The 12,237-nt window shown below is 40.8% G+C and overlaps 1 protein-coding gene across 3 annotated transcripts; it reads right to left on the minus strand.

Annotated features, from left to right (window-relative positions):
• Window positions 1–1,103: 1,103 nt before the first annotated feature.
• On the minus strand, window positions 1,104–11,069 carry ZNF639 (zinc finger protein 639). 3 transcript variants are annotated; one of them, XM_014783167.2, is made up of 6 exons: window positions 10,967–11,016; window positions 7,481–7,557; window positions 6,263–6,331; window positions 5,136–5,246; window positions 3,108–3,242; window positions 1,104–2,968 (listed from the first exon to the last, which is right to left on the minus strand). In XM_014783167.2, exons 3-6 carry the CDS (start codon window positions 6,318–6,320, stop codon window positions 1,815–1,817), a joined length of 1,458 nt encoding a protein of 485 aa, XP_014638653.1. In that variant the 5' UTR covers window positions 6,321–6,331; window positions 7,481–7,557; window positions 10,967–11,016; the 3' UTR covers window positions 1,104–1,814. The 3 variants fall into 3 exon arrangements, with proteins under 3 accessions (XP_014638653.1, XP_087296110.1, XP_087296109.1); XM_087439984.1 differs by lacking the exon at window positions 10,967–11,016 and adding an exon at window positions 10,725–10,881; XM_087439983.1 differs by lacking the exon at window positions 7,481–7,557 and having other exon boundaries at window positions 10,967–11,069.
• Window positions 11,070–12,237: the final 1,168 nt, after the last annotated feature.

Genomic DNA, 12,237 nt, shown 5'->3' on the forward strand with positions numbered 1-12,237 from the left:
TCTTCTAAGAAACATTTCTATCAGACAGCCCTACCTGGAATGTTACAATCAGATAGAATGGTAGTCTAGGAATACAGGTATGCATATATGACAAAACAGTAGAGATAAAAATGATTGGTTTTGAAAATACTTGTTGCTGCCACCATTCTCAAAATATACTCAATTCCCATGGTTCTTGAAGTGGGAAAACCATAGGTCATAGATTGGTCTTTTCAACTATACCATCATTACCGAACAATATCGTTAGCAGCAGTGTTTATTAAACTTGAGGCCAATGATATATAAAATGCTATCTTTTTGACACACTATTTAAGAAGCTATTAAATTGTTTTTCTCTCTCCCTCTCCCCAATTCATACGTTGAAATCCTGGACCCCAGTACCTCAAAATATGATCTTATTTGGGGATAGGGTCTTTACCAAGTTAAAGTGAGGTCATTAGGATGAGCTCTAATCCAACATGACTGGTGTCCTTGCAAAAACGGGAAATTTGGAGACAGACTTGCATACAAGGAGCACATCATGTCAACGTGAAGACTGCCATCTACAAGCCAAAGAGAAAGGCCGGGAATAGATCTTTCCCTCACAGTCCTCAGAAGGAACCAACTATGCCTACGTTCCAGTTTTGAACTTTTAGCCTCCAGAACTGTGAGGCAATAAATTTGTTGTTTGAGCCACTCAGTTTGTTGTAATTTGTTATGGCAGTCACAGGAAACTAATAAAGCTAAGATTAATTTACCATTATCAAAAGTAAAATCTGGGGCCGGCCCCGTGGCTTAGCAGTTAAGTGCTCGCGCTCCGCTACTGGTGGCCTGGGTTCGGATCCAGGGCGCGCACCGACGCACTGCTTCTCTGGCCATGCTGAAGCCGTGTCCCACATACAGCAACTAGAATGATGTGCAACTATGACATACAACTATCTACTGGGGCTTCGGGGGAAAAATAAATAACAACAAAAAAAAGTAAAATCTATACATTATCATGCCAGAAAACCCTTATCTCCCAGATCTTCCTAATTCTACTTTAATACTTCAGTAAATGATTTGACATCAGAAGCTGGGGCATGACTTTGCAGTTGCATAACTAAAAATGAAATGTCAACAGGTTATGAATGAATTATGAAATATTATTTATTGTATAACCCTTTACCAGTTCCTCCCCACCCTCATCTTAAATTACTTAACTCATAGATAGGGGCTAAAATAAAGTGAGAATTGAAAAAAAAAAACAGACTGCCAAGAAAACTAGATCTTTCCTTCCTACCATAACACTGGCCTCCTAGTGTTATTAAAAGAATCACACTGATGGACAGTCTACTGATTGCCTTGGGGATAATTACTGACGGGGAATGCAAAAGGAGGGTCTAGGTTCTTATGAATGGAAGTAAAAGTGGATTAATTTTATATTATATTGACTTTTAGTTCTGGTAGTGCAGTATTTTATTGACTTCATACATGAAAAACTGAGCTAATCTGGAGTGCAAAAAAGTTAACAGCACCTTTGGTTACGGAAGGAAAACTGTAGTTTCCTTAGTACGTCTGTTTCTTACCAATTCATGAAATCAGAGCACACACAAGAAATAAGATGACAGTCACCAAGAGTGGTTCAAACTATGAACTACCCTGCACTGAAAATACCACAATTAGGATACAATTATATACTAAAAAACGAGCAATGCCAAGAAAATTGGACAATTAAAAATCTTATTTGTTAAAGGCAATTCTCCTAAGTTGTGTTTAAAATCATCCATTTTAACATCTCTAAAAAAGTCAAATTTATTATTTTACATTAACATTATGGAAGTTAAGGAGAACAATCAAGTTGTCTCATGGACGGGAAGGTGACTTATTAATTCCCTTTCATTTCCAAACCTCATCAAGCAGTCACTACATTTATGAGGTAAGTCAGCCGAATGCTTGAAATCTAGATGAATTTTAAGATCTTCAATTTGTCCTGTTGAATATTCACAGTATTGACATAAATAAATGCCTTCAGATAAATGTGAATTTAAATGTTTGCAGTATTCTAGCATACTTGAAAAGCCTTTCCCACAGTCATCACAAACATGAGGAAAAATTTTAGTATGTTCGATAGCAACATGCCTGTTAACATTTGTATGAAGCCTGCTCCGAAAACCACATACTTGACACACAAAGAAGTTTTTACATTTGTCAAAGGTAATTTTGCTCAAAAGGCTGTACTGTCCATGTGCTCCACTGTTATACTTATCACTTAACTCTATTAATTTACACGCATGTTCATTCACCACATGGCTATGCAAGTCTTCTGGATCATTCGTTTCATGTTCACAGAACTGACACAAGTACTGTTCATCACAGCTGTGCTCCTGGAAATGTAGGTAGAGTTCACTGCTTGAGGAGAACTGGACATCGCACTGCTCGCACCAATAAAGGTGATCGCTAAAATGGGTGTCTGCAATGTGCTGGCTGAGGTTCTCAAAAATTACTGTCTTATAATCACAGTATTTACAAATGTAGGGATCCTCCTCGTGTAGTTTGGCATGTTCAATCAGAAGCATCCTGGTAGAGAAACTTTCCTTGCATACTCGACACACATTTGAATCGGTCCGCTTATGCTTCAGGATCATATGCTGCTTTAAATCAGAAAAATATTTGCTGTTGAACTCGCAGAGTTCACATTTATAGAGGCCACTGCTATTAGCTCTCAGTAAAGGCCATTTCTGCTGGGCAGTCACATTCAAAGCCTGGCCCTTGTCAAGAATTTTGCAGAGTTTAGCTGGCGGCTCTTCATCAGTTTGGTCTTGGAGACTTTCAGAGGAATTGTTTTCTGTCTCTATATCATAATCTTCAGAAATTGCATGCACTTCTGCAGCGATGGGAACATCTTCGGCAGTGTGAACTTCTATAGGACTCTCCTCTTGAGTTTGTTGGTTGACTGATTCAGGCGAGTCACACTCTTCATCACAAATTTCAATATCAGCAGATTTTTCTGAAAAATAAAACCAGCCTATTATTACTATTACTAAATAAGATCTATTAAATAACTGGCAAAAAGAAACTTATTTTATGCATTATTTTTTCATTGATCTACACAAAACACGCGAATGCTATTAATTAGTTTCCCTAACCTGTAGAAAAGGCAGTGTGGTCTAGAATTCTAAGTACAGGACTGGGAACCAGGTAGTTCTGATTTCTGTTTCTGGCCTTGATTCCATCTGCAAATTTTGGCAAGTCATTTGATGTCTCTGTGTCAGAATCATCATCTGTAAAAAGTGATTTGGAAAAATATTTATTATTTATATCAAAAATATATTTATATTAAACATTATAAAACAAAGCACCAAGTGTTTTAAATATAATTTTGAATTCCAACAGGAACTAAGGACTTAGATTTAGCCATGAAAAGAGATGTTATCTATGTACTACAGACACACAAAAAATCTGCCCAAACAAGCAACTGCTTTTGCTTCCCTGCCCCATTTGGACTAGAAATCACTTTTTAAAGTTACTTAGGAATTTTAAGTGTAAATTACTGAGTCTGAATAAGGCTTTATTCCCTCAGCCCAGCCCCAATGTTTTAAAGTTAGCATGTGGGGACTGAAATACAGGTCAGTAGAGAAAACTGGGTGTCACATCATATCGTGGTTGTTTTTAATTGACTTTATTTTTCAGAAGTTTTAGATTTACTGTAAAAGTTGAGAAGATAGTACAGGAATTCCCATATATTCTGCATTCAGTTTCTCCACTATTAATATTTTACATTAAATGGTACATTTGTTACAATTAATGACCAATATTAGTAAGTTGTTATTAAAGTCCATACTTCATCCAGATTTGCCTCTTCTCCCCATTTATTATTTATTCAATCATTTATTTATATCAGTATGGACTCATGGATATTTATTTTATACTCTGAGTTACAATTCACTTTTTTTCCTCTCAAATTGTTTCAGCTTTGGCTACTGGGAGCTCTTTCAACTGACTCCTGTGCTCCTCTGGCATATCTGTATTGTGTGTGTGTTGTTGACTACCTCTCTATTTTCTGGCACAAGATGCTCCGGGCTCATCCTATAAATTTCCTGCCTCAGAACCAGAATCAGCCATTACTCTAAGAATCACTAGTTCCTTTTACTGGACAGTGGTATTAGAAACCAAGGTCTGGGCACTAGACGTGCTCACTGCTACTGGGGTGTCATTTCTTTCAGGCCCTCTCAGCTAACATAGCAAAAGATGTGCGTACACTACGACATACATATAGACATATCTATAAATATTTCTGTATGTAACCATCTATATCTATATTAAGCCAAATATGAGTTCACACTCATGTCTCTGACTCTACATTTTTTTTTTTTTATAATTTGTTTCTGTGCCTGTAACAGCAGCTCAAGGGAATTGGGAGTTTCAGTGGTTGCACAGGAAGAAGAGAACAAACCAAGTTATTATCAATCTCCCAATGTTCCAGAAAAGAGGAGCCAATAGAAGATGCAAGACCAAAAAAGACCAAATCCAGGGCTGGCCCAGTGGCACAGTGGTTAAGCTCCCATGCTCTGCCTCGGAGGCCCGGGGTTCGCGGGTTCAGATCCCAGGTGCAGACTGACATACGGCTTGTCGGGCCATGCTGTGGCGGAATCCCATATAAAGTAGAGGAAGATGGGCATGGATGTTAGCCCAGGGCCAATCTTCCTCAGCAAAAAGAGGAGGATTGGCAACAGATGTTAGCTCAGGGCTAATCTTCCTCACACACAAAAAAATAAATAAATAAAAAGACCAAATCCTTCACCCTCTGTTCTTTCCTTCCATTAGCCCTCCAGACTGAAAGGTATAGCTGAATGGCAGAACCGCAGATAATACTATTCTTAATCTTTCACTGTAAACGCTCCCAACTCTGAATCACTCCTGCTTTGCCACCAATTCCTAGCCAACTAAAATGGATTTAGGAGAATGTGCTTTTTTTTATACATCTGAAATAATGTTAAAAATTAAAATTCACTTGCTTTCTTTCCAAAAATCCTTTTGTTTTCTTACATTGTTAACAAATTCAAACACTTGCCCATTTTGAAATCATGACTTTTATGCACATTTTCAAATAAGGAAGAAATGAAAACATATAAAAGCAATTTAAAGAAAAATATTTTGGAGAATATTAGATATACCTTTGTTGTCAAAATATTTTAAGTCTGGTTGTCTCATAGAACAGACACTATAACAATGATCAGAAAAAATTCCATTGAATCCATCTGCAATTCTGCTTATGCCAGAGGAATCTTAATACAAAACAAAATTGAAAAAATTTCAAGCACAGTAAACATATATACATGTAATGACAGCCATCCCTTTATCCAACATATATAAATTTTCATAGTATTTATAATAAAGTATTAATATTTTCCTCAATTCTGAAACCTCTTATATTTCAGATCTGATATTGACATTGAGCTCTGAAAGAACCACAAATTATACAATTTAAAATATAATACTTTGAAGCACACAAAGATACATTTGCTTTACAGTCAGAATGCTACAAAACATAAATATGTGATAAACACATTATCTGCAAAAAACATTGAATTAACTACCAAGAAGACCTGCCATGGAGTGCAGAGAAAGCATAATACATAGGGGGAACGGTCTGAGGACCAGTTACGGCTTCTGAATATCATCATTTCAAGTCTTGCTTGGCCAATAGTAAACCAGGCTTAATTTTCTCAGATATGAAGAATGTGTAGGTTGAGTGGTCTAACAGGTATGCCTGAGACTGTCCCAAGCATATGTGTGTGAGGTGTATTAGTTAGAAATGGCCACAAAGACTTTTCTTATACTGCCAAGACAGCAGAGCCAACTTCAACCAAAGGACCTAAAATTACACAATCAAAATGAAAGTTCACCTTTCTGAGAATAATGTACACAGGATTAAAGATTTTTTTCCCCAATGATGCAAAACATCTTCCACCAAGGCTATTGTTGTGCCTTAAGCACAAGTTTGGGAATCACACAGGCAAATCTCAATTACGCTGTATAAGTAGGCAACCTAGATATCTAATTTTAAATATCTATAAACCATAAAGTTGTGAGGATTAAATAAAACGTCTGTAAAGTTCTGCCTAGCACATGGTAGACAATGAGGAATATATTCAGAGAATTTATTTAAAGTTTTCTCTTACCTAAAAATTGGCCCAGATATTTAATTCTTATCCTACCATTTCTGAGAAAACGGATGGAATACAATGGCCTGGGAATCAATCCACGGCCCAACTTTAAAATAATTAAATTATACACCAACCTGAATAACGAGAAGGGTGCAAAGTCTTCCTTTTTCTTTTTTTAGGATATTCGTTCATATCTTTTCAATCTAAAAATAAATTTAACAAATATTTCACAAATAATGATTGTTAATATTGTTATAAAAATTCTTTCTAATCAAAGAATTTATTGGCATTCAGAACTGTGTGTGGGAGCCAGCCCCGTGGCCCAGTGGTTAAGTTTGGCCTGCTCCGCTTCGGCGGCCCAGATTTGCAGGTTTGGATCCTGGGCACATACCTACACCACTCATTGGCCAGGCTGTGGCAGCGACCCAAATACAAAATGGAGGAAGACTGGCACGGATGTTAGCTCAGGGTGAATCTTCCTCAAGCAAAAAGAGGAAGATTGGCAACAGATGTTAGCTCAGGGCGAATCTTCCTCACCAAAAAAAAAAAAGGAAAAGTGTGTGCCACATGAAAATCTACTTGGTAAGAGAAATGTTCAACAATGGCTCTTTATATTTTGGATTTATTTTTCTTATCAAGTTTAAAAGCAGGACACTGAGTTCTGTTTTCTCTCTTAGTGAGGTTGAGAACTTTTTCAAAAGTTGATATAATGGTGAGAACTGGATAATTACAATAAGCCTTATGCTTAAATTATTTCTTATAAAAAAAATTGTGCCTATGGCATCATTTTAAGAATTTTACAGGTACATTTCCTACAGTTGGAAATATTCTGATACAGTTTTCAAGCTAAAGGTGGATACATTCCCTTAAAAAAAATACTGTCACAAATCTGTATGGATCCCCTGGCTTTCAGAAAAAATATTCATCACATAGAAGCTCAGAATATAATTTTTGGGGCTGGCCCAGTGGCGCAGCGGTTAAGTGTGAGGGCTCCGCTTCGGCGACCTGGGGTTCGCAGGTTCAGATCCCGGGTGCAGACTTACGCACCTCTCGTCAAGCCATGCTGCGGTGGCGTCCCAAAGTAGAGGAAGATGGGCACAGATACTAGCCCAGGGCCAGTCTTCCTCAGCAAAGAGAGGAGGATTGGCAAGAGATGTTAGCTCAGGGCTAGTTTTCCTCATAAAAAAAAAAAAAAAAAAAAGAATATACTTTTCAAGAAAAAATATTTTTCTTGCTTATGAGGTAACATTTAATATTCTCTTGAGAACAGAATGGATATGGCAACCATTGTATGATTAAATTCCCATGAACTGTTTTAAATTTACTAATTAGTTTTACTACATTCTACTTACTTGGTGTAATTCTTAACACAGGAGTGAGGAAAAATGAGTTACAGGGAAGTTTTCAGAGATGGTAAAAAAAAAAATGCCTGGAGGAAAAACATGACAGAAGTCACATAAGTAAAAACGTAGTTCATTTCTGAGATTCAAGAATACAGTGGTACCAGGTCTTTAATCAGCTGGAAAGTAATGCAACTCCAGTTATACAACTGAAAAGAATTCAAGTATCATATTCTTTTGAATATGCTGTATTAAGTACTAAAAATTGTATATATTGATAAATGTATTTATGTGAAATATGTAAATATAAGTAAATGTGTCATATTTTTTGAAATGAATTTACCTCCTAAAACTATAGCTATGCCTTAATACCAAAACAGGAATTAAACCTGCACTAATTTATTCAGCCACAATGAAAGCAAATATAATGAAAACAAACATCAAATCACAGAATTTAAACTGTTTACGTCCTTACAGATTATTTAATAGAAGAATAATAATGATCATTTATTGAGCACCGACTACGTACGAGGCTGTGCACATACTTTATCTTATTTACTCCTACGATATGCAAAATCCACAACACTCTCAAAACCATTATTATTTACCCCTTGTTATTGATGAGGAAACTGAGGCACAGTAAAGTCAAGTCAAGGGGGATACTTAATAAGTGGTAGAGTTGGGATTTGAAAAAGATCTAACTGATGTTAAAGACCATGCTATCAATCCCTTTATTTTAGTTTGGAAACAAATAGGGAGATAAAGTGATCACCCCAATTCAAACCATAGATTAGTGTCAGAATCAAAACTACCTCTTCCATTTCAGATTAGTGTTCCTTCCATTGTAGCAGTGGGGAGGTAAGGAATGTTAGAAAAGAAATGCATTGTTAAGTTTTCTCCACCAGGTTTATATGCTGCTTGTCTTATCACCAAGGTGATACACACAGCAGGTAGAACTTGGCATCATTACTAAGACCATCTCATTTCTAGTAAGGAACTTCAGGTGCACATACCATTTTTGCTGCTTCACTAATTTCTAGGTATATCAGCAATACAGGTGATGTGATCATATGGTAATAAGGTAGCACTTTTTAGTTTGAGTATTTTCCTGTTATTTTATTTGATCTTCACAATAATCCTCTGAGGTATACAGAGGAGCTACTATCAAACCCACCCCAGTTTTGCTGATGAGGAAACAGACTCAGTTAAAGTCACGTCAACTAAGTAGTGGAACCATGGACCAAAACACATGTCTTCTGACTCCCGGGTTTTGAACTAACTGTATGTGAATAAACCTTCATTGCTAATCACTGCTACCAGCAAGTTACATCTTGCTTCCAGTTCTTACTCGGCCACCAGTTGGGAAGAGAAGGGAATCACCCAAAGAACTGACAACCATGAGATTTATATAGAAATAATTCCAATACATACAATGCCTCGCCTAACAACACAAATAGCATTCCTTGAGGACATCCCAACCAAGTGTACTCAAAAATCAAAAAAAGAAAAGCAATTTTCACATTTATGTAATAAACTAAAATTTCAAGACTTATTCCTAATACCTTTTTTGTACACTTCTAGAATGCATACAGCCAAAAGCTTTACACTTCATGTTTTAAATGCTCTAAAAGTATCAGGGAGAACACTGAACACTGTCAGCCAGACATATTAAAGTAGCTTCTTGTTATTTCAGAATACACTTCAAATCCTTTCCAAGTTGAAGAATATAAAAGAAAAGGAAACCAAGCATAGCATCAAAATTAATGTTGCAAGCTAGCCTGGATTCAGACTGTCAGGTGAGACGAACAGGATCACTTTGATCAGGAAAGGTCTGACTCCTACTTAGGGCTGAACAATACCCCAGTTTATCAGACCTCCCTTCAGCACCATGGTAAGATGCCCACTCACGACCCAAAATGCTAACCATCCTTCATGTCAGCAAAAGTTTTATGTGCTTTTTGTACGGATAACTGCCCCGATGAAGAAGTTTGGCTTTTTACTCCGGGATGTCATAAACCTTTGCTCACTAGTCCTCCTCTCACCGGGAAGATTCTGAATCACGTGCAACTTATCATTCACTCTCCCTTCCCCACTAAACCAACTACAGATGTAATACGTGTCATTGCAGGAAAAGTAGAAAAATTTTTAAAAAATTAATTAAACCATCTAGAATCTATTCACCTAGAAAAACGACTGTTAACATTTTGGTGTATAGACATCCAGACATTTAGACATTTTCCTATGCTAAGGTATACGTATATATTTTACATTTATAAAAATGAGACATCATTTTTTTAAAAACCAACTTAGAAAATACGTCAGCACCTGTCATTTTTTTCAATAAGCATGTCCATGTACAAAACACACTACTACACATAATACGTAGCATTTATACCAAACAGATGAGTCTTTGTAAAGGCCTTTCAGGCAATGTGGATATTCTCTTCCTATTCTGTATAAAAAAAATATTTACAATAAAGCTACATTTTTATACTAAAGGGTTTTAAAAGCGCGTTTTCACCCTCATTTTAAAATAAGTATAAATTTCCCAGATTTTAAAAGAATTGAAACACAAAAATGTTGCAGGAGAGCTGGAACTAGAACCCGCTGTCCAAATTAGCGTCAGTCTTGGTTGAAGCACAAATCTTTATCTCTTTGCAAAGAGATCAACTACTTCAAATTACTCATGTCCCCAGGTTGCAGTGAAAAACAAACCAAAAGGGGTTTCTAAGCACCCAACGTCTGGCTTAGAAGACTGGCTGGAGACTTGGGCGCCAGGACCCACGGCTACTTGCTGCGGCTGCGGCTGTCGGCTCGAGCGCGGGGATGCGCTGCCTGGGATCACGATGCCGTGCGGCAGGGCCCGAGGGCCAGCGTGGCACCACGGGGCATCCGGAGCTCAGAGCCGCAGGACATGCCCCCGGAGGGCCGGGCAGGAGGCGCGGGATCCAGCGCCTCCACCCCGCGCCAGGGCCCGGCGACTAGCGGGGACTCCCCAGCCCGACCCCGAAGGCGCCATAAGGAAAAAAGCAGCAGGGGGCCGAAGCGAGCCCGCACGGAGGCGTCCTCCGCAGGGGATGGAACTGACTTCGGGATGGGGGAGGGGACCGCCATCCCGCCATCAAACGAAGGCAGGGTTTCAGTTTAAAGGACGCCATCCGCTCTGTCCTGCCCTCTCCAGTTGGAAGCTGCACCCGCGCGCCCGCGGCCCCTGCAGCAGTCGGGAGTCCGGCCGGCCCGCGCGTCTCGCACTCACCAGTCCCCCAGGCCCCACCCGGGCAGCCCGGGCGCAGCTCCGAGGCGGCGGAGGCGGCCAAGGCGCCCGAGCGCGGGCTGAGGGACCGCGCAGCACTGCCCGCGGGCGCACGGAAGCGGGCGGCGCCGCTCCGGCCCGTGCGCTCCCGTGCGCTCCGCCGGGCCGCCCCTCTCCCTCCCGCACGCCCCACGCCCTGCCCGCCAGGCCCCAGGCCCAGGCTCAGGCTCGGCGGCTGCACTCACCGCCTCGCTCCGCGCCTGCGCCGCGCACCTCTGGGGCCCGCCGAGAGGGCGGGGAGGTGACGAGGTAAGAGTGGGGGCAGGGGATCGGGCGGCGCGGCCTCGCCGCGCTCCGGGCCTGGGAGGGACCACCGGCCTCCAGCCCCGGGGGTGGCCCGACAGCCCGCGCCCCCTGCCGGCACCTCTGCGCCGCCGCAGGCCCCTTCCAGGCGCGGTACCGCCCCTCCCGAGCCGAGCGGGTGATTCCACCCGCCTCCAGGCGAGGCAGCCCAGGGAACTTCCCCCCGCCCACTCTCAGCCGTGCCTCCCGCCCGCGAAGAAGTGGGAGAAGCGCAGCGCGCTCGCGGCTGTTTTCCCACCCTGCTCCTCCAGGGGACGTGGGGGAATTGGCCTTGCTCGGGTTAGGCAAGGCATATGGCATTTCAAACCTCAGAGTGGCAGCAGCCTCCTCGGGACGAAAAGGGCAACGAGCGCGTCATGGTTTTACTGAGGCCCCACCAAAGAAACACACAAGGCTGGGATGCTGTGCACAGGGCAGAAGGGTGAAACTCTTGAAGATCGTGAGTCATTAGGTTTCAGCCGAATTCCTTGACTAAAGCAGTCTTGGTGGAATGCGTGTGAAATTATAGGGGATTGGATTAGATGATTTAATTCCTTTTCTGACCTTGAGTTTCTATGAGCTTATATAGAAAGGATTAAATTAAATAAGCATAAATAAGGGCCGGCCCCATTGCTTAGCGGTTAAGTGCCCGGGCACCGCTGCTGGCGGCCTGGGTTCCGATCCCAGGCGCACACCCGACACACGCTTCTCTGGCCATGCTGAGGCCCCATCCCACATACAGCAACTAGAAGGATGTGCAGCTATGGCATACAACTATCTACTGGGGCTTTAGGGGGAAAATAAATAAATAAAATCTTAAAAAAAAAATAAGCATAAATAAACGTGAACACGTTTTTAAAAATGAAGATCTCTGTACAAGTGTGGTCGTATGTGGTCTTTTTGACAACGAGTTGAGGTTGTTAGTTGCCAATTTACAAATCAGAAAAGTGAGCTTATGAAGGGCCAGAGACTAGGTCTTATTCATTTTTGTAGCCTCAGCACCCGGGTTTAAATAATTAAGTTGATGAACGAGGCCCATGTGGATTATCACGTGCCCAAGGTCACTCGGATAGTCAGGGCTGCAATCCGCGTCTTTTTATCCACGTCCACTGTGCTTTTCTGATTGCCAGGTGCTAACCAACCAACCGCTGGATAGTAATAATCACAGACCTTA

Source organism: Ceratotherium simum, chromosome 15 (assembly GCF_057802395.1).
Source record: "Ceratotherium simum simum isolate JZ-2026a chromosome 15, ASM5780239v1, whole genome shotgun sequence".
NCBI classification, from domain to species: Eukaryota; Metazoa; Chordata; class Mammalia; order Perissodactyla; family Rhinocerotidae; genus Ceratotherium; species Ceratotherium simum.